The sequence below is a fragment of the Sorex araneus genome, chromosome 11 (assembly GCF_027595985.1).
Source record: "Sorex araneus isolate mSorAra2 chromosome 11, mSorAra2.pri, whole genome shotgun sequence".
Lineage (NCBI taxonomy): Eukaryota > Metazoa > Chordata > Mammalia > Eulipotyphla > Soricidae > Sorex > Sorex araneus.
Window position 1 is genome coordinate 50,788,346 of NC_073312.1, and position 15,271 is coordinate 50,803,616.

At 38.8% G+C, this 15,271-nt stretch overlaps 1 protein-coding gene across 1 annotated transcript in view; it reads right to left on the reverse strand.

The window, feature by feature from the left end:
* The window catches only part of LIPK (lipase family member K), a 30,939-nt gene that overhangs the window by 15,163 nt on the left and 505 nt on the right, over positions 1-15,271 (reverse strand). The window contains exons 2-5 of the mRNA XM_004607622.2: positions 5,616-5,733; positions 5,059-5,257; positions 3,643-3,752; positions 1,153-1,289 (exon numbers count right to left, since the gene is read on the reverse strand). Coding sequence (XP_004607679.2) covers positions 1,153-1,289; positions 3,643-3,752; positions 5,059-5,257; positions 5,616-5,733 — 564 coding nt within the window. The remainder of the gene's footprint in view (positions 1-1,152; positions 1,290-3,642; positions 3,753-5,058; positions 5,258-5,615; positions 5,734-15,271) is intronic.

The window sequence follows — 15,271 nt, forward strand, 5'->3', positions numbered from 1 at the left end:
CAAGAAATCCAGTACTGTTTTTTTATTATTATGGTGGGAACAAGCTACACTTAAATTCTTCTTATAGAAGATAGGGTCAGGTTGGGCATTTTCCTTGCAAAGGGCCAATCAGTGTTTGATCCCTGGCATATCCCTGAGCACAGTCCGGAGTAGTTCCTGACTGTAGAGCCAGGACTTACCCCTGGACTTCCCTGGTGTAGCCCAAAAACAAAAACAAAAATGCTATTGTAAAAGAGTATTAAGTATTATGAGAGAAATGTGAGCATTTTACACATTGTTTTGGTAGCTTTTCTGCTTCCAATTCTTTTGTATATAAATTAGTATATATAAATCTGTATATATATAATTGACTCACTGCGGGATAATTTGCTTATCTCTTATTCACCATAACTTACAGCTTCTATAATTTTTTCACTTACATAATCATACTGAATAGCATGTGCACCTTCAGTTATGAAAGAAACACACATAAATATGCAAAAGGAAAACACAACAACCCACATAGATTAATTCACCTTGACTGAGTAAACAATATTATTAAGCTGTCAGTCAGCAGAGAGAACCTAGGGTCTAAGATGTATCCTACATTTTAAACAGCTGACAGACTGAGTCTGTGAAGTGTAGATGATTGAGCAAGTGATGGGAGAAGATGTGGTCTGTGGAAATGACGGTAATATCAATAGTTAACATTTATTTAAGATTTTCAATGTGCAGACCTGGCTTACAGGATTCACATATATGAACTCACTAAGCTATCTTGTAAATGGCAATCTAGCAGATTTCGACTTCACAGGATAAGGAAAAGATTCCCATTAAAGACTTGAGCAAATTTATTCAGGTAGTTGGGATTCAAACCTGTGACACCTGCTTCCTGATACACTATAAACTATTGCACTATACTGTGTCAGAAAAAGTAGGGGGAATAAATTAATCAAATCTGCTCTCAATTTCACTGTGATTGAGGAGAAATAAAAGGAGGGATATAGATGAAGACAAGAAGGTGATTGACAGCAGAGTGAGGTCCTTCAACATTATTTGTTAAAAAAAAAAAGATTTCCCCCAGCATCTATTTCACTCCCAGTTCTTTGTCTCTTGAAATCAGCAGTAGACTTTGTTTTAACTACTATAGACTTAAATCGAAAAATCACATACCTTCAGCACTTTTCTAGAAAGAGTTGTTAATCTTTTCATAGGACTTTGGGTGTATTTCGCTGTGATAACTGGAGCCAAAGCAAAAAATATCTTGATCCTTTTAGCCAGCTCTGGATTTGTAGAAAATGCTATGAAAGCTGAAATAGAAAAATACACTATCATAGCTCAAAAATAATTTTAATTAAATAAATAGTTATAGTTTAAAAATTAAGCATAAAACAGTTCAAGAAAGTGCCATGTTTAGGAAGAAAATTTTCTAGAACAGAAATAATAATCAAAACAAATTCTTATCAGAATAAGGTGCCTCTCTTGAGAGAAAGTATATTCAGAGAGAGTTGCAGAAAGGGTTCAAACATCCAATGTGGGGCACATCTAGGGAAATTCTAAGGACAATTTTATTCTGTATCACATTATAACCCAGTTTGGGCTTTCAATTTATTAGCTTTGTGAAAATTTTCTCTAATTATCTTCCCTGCCTAAGCCTCATTTTTTTTACCCCCAAGTTGTTAAATATGTAAACTGAACCTCCCACAACTGCTGTCATGTTGGCTCATCCACAGGCCCTGTTCTACTGATTAATGACTAAATCTCCAAGGAAATGCAAGCCAAGCAGGTAAAATTTATGGAATATGGGTCCCCGTAGCTGAAAATTCTGAGGTACCCTCAGGAGACAGGTGGACCTAGAACCCACCCTATGGAAGCCCTCCAGGCTGCACTCATATTCCAGAGCTATCGCCATGCCAAGGGCTCATCTCCATCTCTTTGCTAATATTCTCTGCTGGGTGGCAAACTGAATCATTTCATAGATCCTGAAGTCACTGGACAGCGAGGCCACGTACCTTCTAATTTCTCAATACTGAAATTCCAGTAGGAGCACACCAAATTAGATGGGAAAGTAACATATAAGCCAACTAAACTCAACAAACAAAAACAGTAACACAGAAGACCCAATTAGCAATAAACAGCTTAGTAGATCCTTAGACAAGGACTTAACCCTATGATGAGATATAATCATTTTCACATAAAACAATTGATTTTTATACTTATTAATTTCAATATTGGAGTTTTATTATCTAACCAATTTCAACTCTAGAGTTGTGTCAACAATTGACTTTTTCCTATGTTAAAATAAAAATTTAAAAAAACTTTTAAATGTGTAAAATAAACCCTTACAGGATAATTTTTTTGAAAATTAAATTATATATGTATAGATTCACATAATGAAAAATAACAATTAAATATCCATATGTTATATAATTTAAGTTATTGTTTGTTTTTATTAATATTTGACTTTATTTGTAAAATTTGGATGATGATAGTTTCAAATGATTTTACTTTGGTTTTTTGTTGGCTTTGTTTTGGGGCCAGACCTGATGATACTCAGAGATTACTCCTAACTCTTCACTCAGGAATCACTCCTGGTGATGCTTCGGGGACCATATGGGATGCCAGGGATTAAACCCTGGTCAGCCATGTGCAAGGCAAATGCCTTACCCGATGTACTGGTAAGGCCCCATCAAACTTTTTCACTCTGAATGAGAGAACGCATGTAAATGATATGGTATGGCAGGCATACAAAGACCTACTTTACCCCAGAAAAATGATTAGGATGAAGGTTCCGGAGAGAGAAGAGAGCAATGCCTTTGCTAGTGCTCATGTCTAGTTTACTGAAGAGCAGTAATAGGGAGGGACAGTTGTGGCTATGCCAACATTTCCCTGCCCACAACGAGCCTGCTTTAGCACATAAAGAAACTAAAAGTTATCCTGATTGCAATATATAACCACTGAGCTTTGTAATGCTTTGTCTTCCTGCTGGTGTTGCTCATTAGACTATGAACTTTTTCAGGGAAATATGCATACCATATTTATCTCTGCTTTTCTAGCATCTAGCCATTGGTTTGACAAATGTTCATCAGTTACATAAATGGTTTCACAAATGAATAAATAAATCTGTAACTTGGAAAAAACTGTAGGCCTTTAGTATTATTTTTTCTTGCCTGACAAGTCAGATGAGACCTAAGCTCTATAAACAAGGTGCATTTGTCAACCCTGGGACCTCAAACCAGCAGTGAAGTCAGGACTCTTACTCCCTCATATTCCTCAAAAGTACATCTTAGACTGGTCCTTGTGTGGCCTACCAGCAATCTTGACAAGTTCATGACCCAGAAATTAGGGAGGATAGCCATTTTGATGGACTCTGAGATCCCAAAGACAGCTCTGGTCTGTTTTTACTGCAAAATTCTTGCTTTGGCTTTTTTTTTTAGAAGGAAGCACTTTGGTGGGAATCGGTTATGGACCTATGACAAAAGGGAATTTCTATTGCTTTAGTTATATGCATTTTATTTGCTTCTCAGAAACTAGCCAGAGGAAATGGTTTGCCAGCTCAAGTCTCCAAGCTGGAGACCAAATGAGGGAAGGAACCCCAACCGGTTTCATAATTATGGAAGAAGATCCCCTGACACTGTCAGGTCACACCTGCCTGAAACGCACCGATGGTGGTGCCTTGGGAGTGGCCCACATAGTAGAGTCGCTCCTGCCCAGTTTTCTCAATGATAAAATTGATTGTGTCTGGAAGGTCATATTTTGCCATTTCATCCAAGCTGCCAAAGAACAACAGGAACAAAATTTAAAAACTTTTATTGTCAGGCTTGAGATATTTTTCAAAAATAATGTTTCTGTTTTTCAAATAAATTTTCTTAGACTTTGGAGTTAAAACACATTCATGGCAGACTTAAACACTTAGCTTTTGCTCATTGTAAGACCAGTGTAATAAATATATAACGTTAGTACAATTTCTGAGGTTACATCTTGTTTTAAGAGGATAACCTCCTGCCACCTGTGTCTCTAGCTATGACATCCACAGAGGGGGAAAAATCAGAAAAAAAATCATTGTAAAGGTTTATAGAAGCATTTACTATAAGGCAAGTCTTAGTTCACTTAATTCTATAGTAGCATTACAACACTCTCTTAAAAAGAACAATTACTGAATAATGCTTTTTGCAGATCTTTGCTAGACAGACTGCATCAGTCTTTCCAGGAAAGAAACCTGATAAATGTGCATTTTCTTAGTCACCTCCGGTGCTGCCTTTCCTGTGTGCAGTTGGGAAAGCTCTAATTTAGGGAATCATGCTGAGAGCTGCAGTACTCCAATGACACAGCTCCACTGGACTGCGGGAGTAGGAAACGCCTAATGGCTTCCAGTATTAAGCCAAGTAACAAAGTAGCCACAGTAACCTTCAAGGAAGGTATAACTTTAAGCTCTCTGCCAGCACGGTAGTTTAACCACTGTGGCCTCACTGCAAGGTGAGAAGCACTCACATTTGTATTTTGTATTTGTTTAGAAGGAGGCACAGGTGCTGGGTGGTTAGTTCTGCTGGGCAGTCTTTGTGATCAAATTGTCTCTTTGTTTGCCCAGCATCTGACTCCAAAGACAGGTCTGTGTAACCAGTCAATGGAGGGCAGAGTACCCTCACTGGTAACCTCACTACTCAGTCAAGAAACATAGGTGTCATCTCTGCACAGAGTAAGTTCATTCTTGGTTTACACTGAATATCTCGTTTACAAAATTTTCAACCAAAATCTTGTTTTTGTCCCATTTTTCAGTTTTGTTTTTATTTTTGGTAAGAGTGCCATAGAAAATTCTTAGGCTCTTCAAATTGAGACAGTGATAGTTCTAGAGTTAAGCTCTTTAGAGTTTTGACCCTTTTTTGTTTTTGCATATTTTACATAGACAAATAATAAATGGGGGTCTTCAAACAAGCACCAGGATAATAACAAAGGCATGTTCTTCAGAACTAGGGAAGAAAGACTAGAAATAGGAAATTATGTGCTTTTGGATGAAAAGAGGGAAAATCAAAGGCAAATGAGCAAAAAACACACTTTACTCATCAGAAGGTATCTCCTTACCTAAAGGCCCAGAATTCTGGTGATTTGGGTGAAAATTTTAAGTGTTTTCTGGACCAGGTATTTCCCCGGCTGTTTCCCATCCACACATCATAACCAGCATCTGCCAGAATGAAAGCCAGACTCTCGCTAGGCAGGTTGCAAATCCAGTTACTGGCTGATGCAATTAAGCCATGCTGTAAATACACAATAGGCTTTGGAGCTGCAAGACACAGAACACAAGAATTTCAAGCCTGAAGTTACTCAGTGTCTTTATCCAAATTCCTTTTGCAGACATCCTGCAGTATAGAAGTCAGAATAAGAGATTAAAATTGACACCAAGCCAACCTGTGTTTTTGCATTTGTTTGGAAGGAGGACCAGAATGATGGGAAAAATAATAGAGTAAGCATATAAAATTAAAAATTTCAACATTTATACAAATGAAATGAGATAATAAAGATTTCCCCTTCTAAGTGAGGAGATGGTAGCCTATTTTAGAATAAAACTGCCCTGCTTGAATCAGAACACTTAGGAATCCCTCACACAAGCATGTTTTCTTTCATAAGAAAATAAAGCCTACCTGTATTCCTTGTACATCCTCTTCCATGAGGAATTCTGTAAATTCCAAGAATATAGCCATCTTTTGTCACAACATCATACTCTTCACAAGGATAACCCCAGTAGGAAATAATTTGGCTCTGAAAAAACAAAAGAAAATATATTTTCCTGATGCATTCATTTAATACGTATATTGATTGCAATATAGTACTTAGTCACAATTTAATGTTAAGCTCTGTACTTAGAATATAGAGAAAAAAGATAATTTGAGAACAGTTTTAATTTTGGATTACATCGATACATCCTGGTATACCTTTAAGATGTTTAACAAACAATTACATGGAAGTCCAGTGAGAGTGAATTGTGCTCTATCCAGTGTATGCTACTAATAAGTAAGTTGTTTAACAACCTTATACCTAAAGAAAGATTTTTAGGGCGTGGAGAAAGAGTACGGGGTAAGGCACTTGCCTTGTTCACAGTCAACACTTTTATCCCTGCACTGTTTATGCTCCCTCAAGCATCTCCAGTGCTTTACTCTCTTAGCACAGAGCCAGGCCAGGAGTAAGCCCTGAGAAATGTGGGCCACTACTGCCCAGCCCACAAGAAAAACTAAGATGAGAGGATGAAAGGATGTAGTTACCAGAATTAGGAATTAGAAATTCAAGTAGAGAGGCCACATTCTGAGGAGTGTGATCTTAGCAAGGGGAGAACACACTGCCTCAAGAGAATTTATACTCTGAGTCATGAAATTTGCTTACAAATGGATAGACATGGAGAGCATCATGCTAAGAGAAATGAGTCAGAAAGAGAGGGATAGACATAGAAGATCTGCACTCATTTGTGGAGTATAGAAGAACACCACATGAGGCTGACACCCAAGGACAGTAGATGCAAGGGTCAGGAGGATTGCCCCATAGCTGGAAGCCTGCTTCATGAGTGGAGGGGAGAAGGCAGATTGAATGGAGAAGCGATCACTAAGAAAATGATGGCTGGAGGAATAGGTCGGGATGGGAAGTGCATGCCGAAAGTAAATAACAGACCAAACATGATGACCTCTCAGTGTCTGTGTTGCAAACCATAATGCCCCAAAGTAGAGAGAGAGTATGGGGAATATCATCTGCCATGGAGGCGGGGGAGGGTAGGGAAGTGGGGTATACCGGGGATATTGGTGGTAGGGAATGTGCACTGATGGAAGGATGGGTGTTTGATCATTGTGTGATTATAACCCAAACATGAAAGCTTGTAACTATCTCATGGTGATTCAATTAAATAAATAAATAAATAAATGCAAAAAGTTATACCAAACAAAAAAATGAGAATTTATGAAGGCATGAAACAATAAATCTAATTCTACTCCTTCCTTCCCATCTTCTGCTGAAAGCTAAAGGTTAAGGAAACTTCCATGTCACCAAATTTGGGCAAAGACAAAATATAAAAAATAGGATATCCAAAAAGGTAAACTAAAGCTAACCCATCCAGAAATTCACAGAGAACTCTGGGTCATGTTTTGCTTAAAGGAAAGCTTACAGTACCTGTTTTTATTAATCTTGAGAACTGGCCTTTGAGCTAGAACTGCACCCATCTTTCAATTGAGAAAACTGAACTGAAGTGAGATGAATATAATTTATCTGATATTGTACATTAACAAGAGATAAAGACAAAAGTAAAGCCAAAGTTAGTTTAGTTTCAAAAGTGTGTCTTATGCCACATGCATTGCCTTAGCAATGGGTTATAAAAAGAGTGGTTGGACTATGAGGATGATCCAAGGGACTGGAACACATGATTTGCATGTGGCAGTCCCTAGTTTTATCCTCTGCAGCACTGAATGATCCCTCAAAGCACTATGCCAACAGTAAGTCCCCAAACATTACTAGTGTGTCACCCCCCCCCCAACAAACAAAAGAAATCATTATGTGCTCAGATGCTAGAGCAAAGAGTATGGCACTAAATCCCAGCTCTTCTCCTAGTCCTATAACTTTTGGCAAGTGTATTTACCCTTTTAGTATCTCATTTCCATCAACAGTATTTATGATGGTAGTGAAAGTATCTCTTCACAGATTTTCTGTGAGGACCTACGTGCTAGCACAAAGTTATTTATAAGTGTTTATGAATCTTATCACTATAGAATTATTATAAACAAATAGCAACCAGATAAGGGAGAAAGAAAACAAGTGTAAATCTGGAAGGAAGAGAAAATTTTGAATTTGAGAGCAGATAAATATAGACTTGAATTTTGCAGTGTGGTAGGTTGGAAAAGGAATTGTTGCATTCTGTGAGGACAGACTCAAGCATAGACACTGATTTTTCAAAATTTTGACATACTTTTGTGGAGAGGTACAATAAATTTTCACATTGAAATTATAAATATTGACATAAAATAGGGCTGGAACGATAGCATAGCGGGTAGAGCATTTGCCTTGCACGCAACTGACCTGGGTTTGATTCCTCCACCCTTCACGGAGAGCCCAGCAAGCTACCAAGAGTATCTAGCCCGAATGGCAGAGCCTGACAAGCTACTCATGGTGAATTCTATATGTCAAAAACCAGTAACAAGTCTCACAATGGAGACGTTACTGGTGCCTGCTCGAGCAAATCGATGAGCAATAGGATGACAGTGACAGTGACAGTGACAGTGACATGAAACAAACCCTAGGGACCCAAAAAAAAGGCAGGAAGGTCATTTGCACTTCTTTTTATTCGATTTTTTCTTTTTTTCTTGAATCACCATGAGATACAGTTATAAAGCTGTCCATGGTTGTTTCATTCATACAATATTCCCCCATTCATCCATCCTGCAGTGTACATTTCTCACCATCTGTACTTCTGTGTTCATTGCAGTTCTATTCACAATATCCAGAATCTGGAAACAACCCAAATGCCCCAGAATAGATGAGTGGATGAAGTAACTATGGTACATCTACACAATGGGATACTATGCAGTCAGTAGGATAAGTGAAGTCATGAAATTTGTTTATACATTAATGGAAATTCAAATCATGTTGAGTGAAATGAGACAGAGGGAGAGGGACAGACATAGAATGATTTATTCATTTGTGGGATATTAAAAAAACATAGTATGAGGCTAATATCTAGAGACAGTAGAAATGAGGGCAAGGAGGACTGGTTGGAAGCTTGCTACAAGTGGAGTAGGGATGAGTGCAGTTAGGACAGAGAAGGGACCACTATGACAATGATAGTTGGAAATATAACTCTCAACAAGACTGAGTATTTAAAGGTAGCAAATGATAACCTTTCAGTACCTGTATTACAAACCGCAATGCCTAAAAGGAAAGAGAAAGAGACAGAGAGAGAGAGAGAGAGAGAGAGAGAGAGAGAGAGGAATATGGGCGAGGACATTTATGGTGTACAGTGTACAAAGGAATATGAAGAATCCCATTGAATGAAAGCTAGAATGGACATTTGTCATTTCCCTATTCTTTTTATTTTACTTAACACTATTCCATTTTTCTATTATTGTGAATTGCTGTAAATTGGATACGTTGGCTTTGACAAATTGAAAACAACTTGGCTTACTAAAGCAAAAGAAGTATATAGATATAAATTAAAAGTCAATAAACTTCTATAGAAAACAGAGGAAGAACTCAAGACTACACTATAGAGATCGTCAGTATGAATTCTCATATATTCTCTTCAGTTAGCCACCATCAGATAATTCGAGTCAACACAAGAGAGATATTATTGTCCCAACTAGCATCAGTACTTTTATCTTTTAGATTAATTAGTCATGTGAAGGAAAGGGGCAAAGGGCATAGGTATATAGTCACTGAATGAATTATTGAATACTGTAGGCCATTGTTACTGTAACAATAAGTCTCACAATGAGAGACTTTACTGGTGCCGCTCGAACAAATCGATGAGCAGCTGGATGACAGTGACGATAGGCCATAGAGATAATATACCAGTTAGGGCACTTGTTTGCATAGACCTGGCCCTGGTTTGAATCCCTACACTTCATATGGTCTCCTGAGCGCCACTAGGAATGACTCCTGCACACAGAGCCAGGAGTAAGTCCTGAGAACCTCCAAGTATGACTCAAAAAACAAAACAAAATTAAAACTAGACAAGAACACCAATTAAATCAATGATAATGAATTAACAATTCCTTATATGGTGGCCGCCCAGGCTTTGGACGTCCTGCAGCTGCCCTGCCCCGCGTTCCGCAACCCCTAACTCCCCGCCTGGCTCCCTAATATGGGCCCTCTCACCAGGTACTCAGACCATCCCCGGCCACAACTCCCCGGGTCCCGGTTCCCAAGGCCACCTGGGCTTCGGACATCCTGCAGCTGCCCCGCCCGCATCCGCAGAGCCCGCCACGAAGATACTGGGGGCGTGGCCTGTATCCTAGGGGGTGTGGTCTTGGAAGGGGCGTGCCAGAGTGGGGGCTGCTAACTCAGCAGCAGTTTTTATTTTTTACCTTAGCACAACAGGTACTGTCTATTTCTTTGAAAATCACTTAAGCCATCTCAATCACTTATGCAAAAAAGCCCATTACCTTAGTTTAACGTTATAAAAGCTAACAGTGAATAAGAGAAACTTAGCAAAACCTTCGTAAAGAGAACATAGCTTTAAGTCTTCATTAGAGGTCCCACATCAATCAGGAAGAGTGCCTGAGTATAAGGAAGAACTCTAGAATAGGAACAAGGCTGCCATCAGCAATAGCACAAACAGAGCCCCTCCTTCCCCCAGCAAGAGGGAATAGGAATAAACAACTACAAAGTTCCAACTCTACACTTCCATAACAATATGAAGAAGCAACAAAAATCCCCTCCATGAAGAGAGGGAGAAGAAAAGATTCCAGAAACCTTAACAGGGGTTACTCACATCTACGATCTCTCAGATAAAGAATTCAGAGAGGAAATCTTGAGGAGAGTCAACGTACTCCAAGCAACCATGGAACAGACATCCAACAAATTAAGGGAGGATCTGAATGAAACACTGGAACGGTCTACCAAAAAATGCAGGAAGAAATGAGAGCAGAAATTTCAAACCTACGAACAGAAGTCACACAAATAAAGGAATTGATAGATGAATTAAAAATCTCAATAGATGGCCTCAACAGTAGAATGACTACAAAGACAGAATCAGAGACCTTGAAGACGAGCTGCAGAAAGCTTACAGACAACAACAAATAATGGCGAAAGACCTCAAAATGGCTATAGAGAGAATCAGAGTCCTTGGGGATGACTTCAAGAGGAACAACATAAGAATCATTGGAGTACCAGAAGCACAGGGAAGTAACCCCAATGAAAAAACACAGTCAAAGACATCATTGCTAAGAAATTCCCAGAGCTAGAGAAGGCAGGCATCCAGATCCAAGGAGTTCGAAGAGTACCAGCAAAAAGAGACCCGAATAAAAAGACTCCAAGGCATCTCATAGTCAGAATGACGGATGCTGTGGCTAGAGACACAATTCTGTAAGCAGCAAGGTCAAAGAAGGAAATCACATACGAAGGAGCACCCCTCAGATTTACAGCAGACCTGTCAGAGGAAACCCTTCGAGCCCGAAGACAATGGTAGGACATAGTGAAAAAACTCAAGGAAATGAATGCCTCACCAAGAATACTTTATCCGGCTAAACTCTCACTCAAATTCGAAGGACCCATACACTATTTCTCGGATAAACAACAGCGCAGGAAATTCATAGACTCAAAACCAAACTTAAAAGAAGGTCTAAAGGGGCTACTGTAAGACAAGGGGGAGTCCCATAAGAACAACAAACCCCACAGAAAGATGCCATAAAACCCCATCACAATAATCTCTTTCAAAGTCAACGGCCAAAATGCACCTATCAAGAGACACAGAGTGGCAAAATGGATCCTGAAATTAAACCCAACATCTGCTGCCTGCAAGAAACACACCTGAACAAACAGAGTAAACATAGACTCAAATTCAAAGGATGGAAAACAATCCTGCAAGAAAACAACTCCCTTAAAAAAGCTGGAGTGGCCATCCTAGTATCCGACAACATAGATTTCAGGTTGAAAAAGATTAAAAGGGACAGCGAAGTTCATTTTCTATTTATCAAGGGATATGTACAACAGGAGGAAATCACACTCTTAAACGTATACATACCTAATGAACAACTGGCTAAATATTTAAAACAACTCCTAACAGACTTCAAAGAGGACATCACTAACAGCACAATAGTAGTCGGAGACTTCAATACTGCCTTATCACTTCTGGATAAATCGACAAGAACAAAACTCAGCAAGGAAACACTGACACTGAAAGAAGAAATTGAAGAGAGAGGCCTAATAGACCTATACAGGGCTTTACACCCCATAAAGAAAGAATACACATTCTTTTCCAGTGCACATGGAACATTTTCTAAAATAGACCATGTACTGGGCCCCAGAACATACCTCAATAGAATCGGAAAAATAGAAATTGTATCAAATACCTTTTCAGACCACGATGCGCTGAAGATAGAACCTAACCACACACCGACACGGAAAAACAATACAAACACCTGAAAAATAAACAACTCAATGTTGAACAATGAGTGGGTCAGGAAGGAAATCAAGGAAGAAATCAAAAGATACTTAGAAACAAATGAGAATGAAGACATGAGCTACCAAAACCTATGGGACGCAGCTAAAGCCGTGTTAAGGGGAAAATTTATAGCTCGCCAAGCATTCCTCAGGAAGGAAGAAAGAGCCCACTTAGATAGCTTGACTTCACGGCTCAAGACTTTAGAAAAAGACCAGAAAAAGGAACCCAAACCAGACCGAAGGAAAGAAATAATAAAAATTAGAGCAGAAATTAATGACATGGAAACCAAAAAACCAATCTGAAAGATCAATGAAACAAAGAGCTGGTTCTTCAAGAAAATAAATAAGATTGATAAACCGCTAGCAAGACTCACAAAGAAGGAAAAGAGAGAGAACCCTAATAAATCAAATCAGAAATGAAAAGGGGGACATCATAACAGAAACCAGTGAGATTCAAAAGATCATTAGAGACTACTTTGAAGATCTATATGCCACAAAACAAGAGAACCTGAAAGAAATGGATGAATTCCTTGATTCCTACAATCTCCCAAGACTGAACCAAGAAGACTTGGAATACCTGAATAGACCCATTAATGTTAAGGAAATTGAAACTATAATTAAAAATCTCCCCCCAAACAAAAGCCCAGGCCCAAATGGATTCACTGGCAAATTCTTCCAAACATTTAAAGAAGACCTGTTGCCAGTTCTCCTCAAGCTTTTCCAGGAAATTGAAAAAACAGGAACTCTCCCAAACAGTTTCTATGAAGCATACATCTCCCTAATACCAAAAGCAAACAAAGACACCACTAAGAAAGAAAATTATAGACCAATATCCCTGATGAACACCAATGCGAAGATCCTCAACAAAATATTAGCAAATAGGATCCAACAACTCATCAAAAAGATCATACAACATGACCAAGTGGGATTCATCCCGGGGATGCAAGGATGGTTTAATATTCGGAAATCAATCAACATAATCCACCATACCAACAAAAGTAAATATAAAAACCATATGATCATATCAATAGATGCAGAGAAAGCATTTGACAAGATCCAACATCCTTTCATGATGAAAACCCTCACCAAAATGAGTTTTGGAAGAACTTTCCTTAAGATAGTCAAAGCCATCTACCACAAGCCTATGGCAAGCATTATTCTCAATGGGGATAAACTAAGGGCCTTTCCTCTAAGATCAGGCACAAACAAGGGTGCACACTCTCACCATTTCTCTTCAATATAGTACTGGAAGTACTTGCGATAGCTATTAGACAAGAAAAAGAGATTAAGGGCATCCAGATAGGAAAGGAAGAAATCAAACTCTCACTATTTGCAGACAATATAATACTATATCTAGAGAAGCCTAAAGCCTCTACTAAGAAACTCTTAGAAACAATAGACTTATACAGTAAAGTTGAAGGCTATAAAATCAATACCCAAAAATCCATGGCCTTCCTATTCACAAATAATGAGACAGAGGAAAGGGACATGAAAAAAGTATTCCCATTCACAATCGTGCCCCAGAAAATCAAGTACCTCGGAATCACCTTAACCAAGGAAGTAAAAGACCTCTACAAAGAAAATTATGAAACGCTACTCCATGAAATAAAAGAGGACATGAAAAAATGGAAACATATCCCCTGCTCATGGATAGAAGTATCAATATTGTCAAAATGGCAATACTCCCCAAAGCATTATACAGATTCAACGCGATCCCTATAAGGATACCCATGACATTCTTCAAAGAAACGGATCAAGCAATCCTAAAATTAATATGGAACAACAAATGCCTATGGATAGATAAAACAGTTCTTGGGAAAAAGACAATGGAAGGCATCAGCCTCCCCAACCTCAGACTTTAATACAAAGCGGTAACAATTAAAACAGCATGGTACTGGAACAAAGGCAGAACCACAGACCAATGGAACAGGGTGGAATATCCCTACACACAACCCCAAATGTGTGATCATCTAATCTTTGATAAGGGAGCAAGAGATGTGAAGTGGAGCAAGGAAAGCCTTTTTAACAAATGGTGCTGGCACAACTGGACAACCACATGCAAAAGAATGGGCTTAGACCTTGACCTGACACCATGCACAAAAGTCAGATCAAAATGGATTAAAGATCTCAACATCAGACCACAAACCATAAGGTACATTGAAGACAAGGTCGGCAAAACCCTCCACGATATTGAAGATAAAGGTATCTTCAAAGGTGACATGCAACTGGCCAACCAAGTGGAAACAGAGATCAACAAATGGGACTACATTAAACTAAAAGTCTTCTGCACCGCAAAAGATACAGTGACCAGAATACAAAGACAATCTACAGAATGGGAAAGGATATTTACACAATACCCATCAGATAAGGGGTTGATATTAATGGTATATAAAGCACTGGTTGAACTCTACAAGAAGAAAACATCCAACCCCATCAGAAAATGGGGCGAAGAAATGAACAGAAACTTTCCCAAGGAAGAGATACAAATGGCCAAAAGGCACATGAAAAAGTGCTCTGCATCACTAATCATCAGGGAGCTGCAGATCAAAACAACCATGAGATAACATCTCACATGACAGAAACTAGCACACATCCAAAAGAACAAAAGCAACCACTGTTGGAGAGGATGTGGGGAGAAAGGGATCTTTCTACACTGCTGGTGGAAATGCCGACTGGTTCAGCCCTTTTGGAAAAAAATATGGACGATTCTCAAAAAATTAGAAATTTAGCTCCCATTTGACCCAGCAATACCACTGCTGGGAATATATACCAGAGAAGCAAAAAAGTATAGTCAAAATGACATCTGCACTTATATGTTCATCGCAGCACTGTTTACAATAGCCAGAATCTGGAAAAAACCCGAGTGCCCTAGAACAGATGAATGGTTGAAGAAACTTTGGTACATCTATACAATGGAATACTATGCAGCTGTTAGAAAAAATGAAGTTATGAATTTTGCATATAAATGGATCAGCATGGAAAGTATCATGCTAAGTGAAATGGGTCAGAAAGAGAGAGACAGACATAGAAAGATTGCACTCATCTGTGGAATATAGAATAACAGAGTAGGAGACTAACACCCAAGAATAGTAGAAATAAGTACCAGGAGGTTGACTCAATGGCTTGGAGTCTGGCCTCACAGTCTGCGGAGCGGGCAACTCAGATA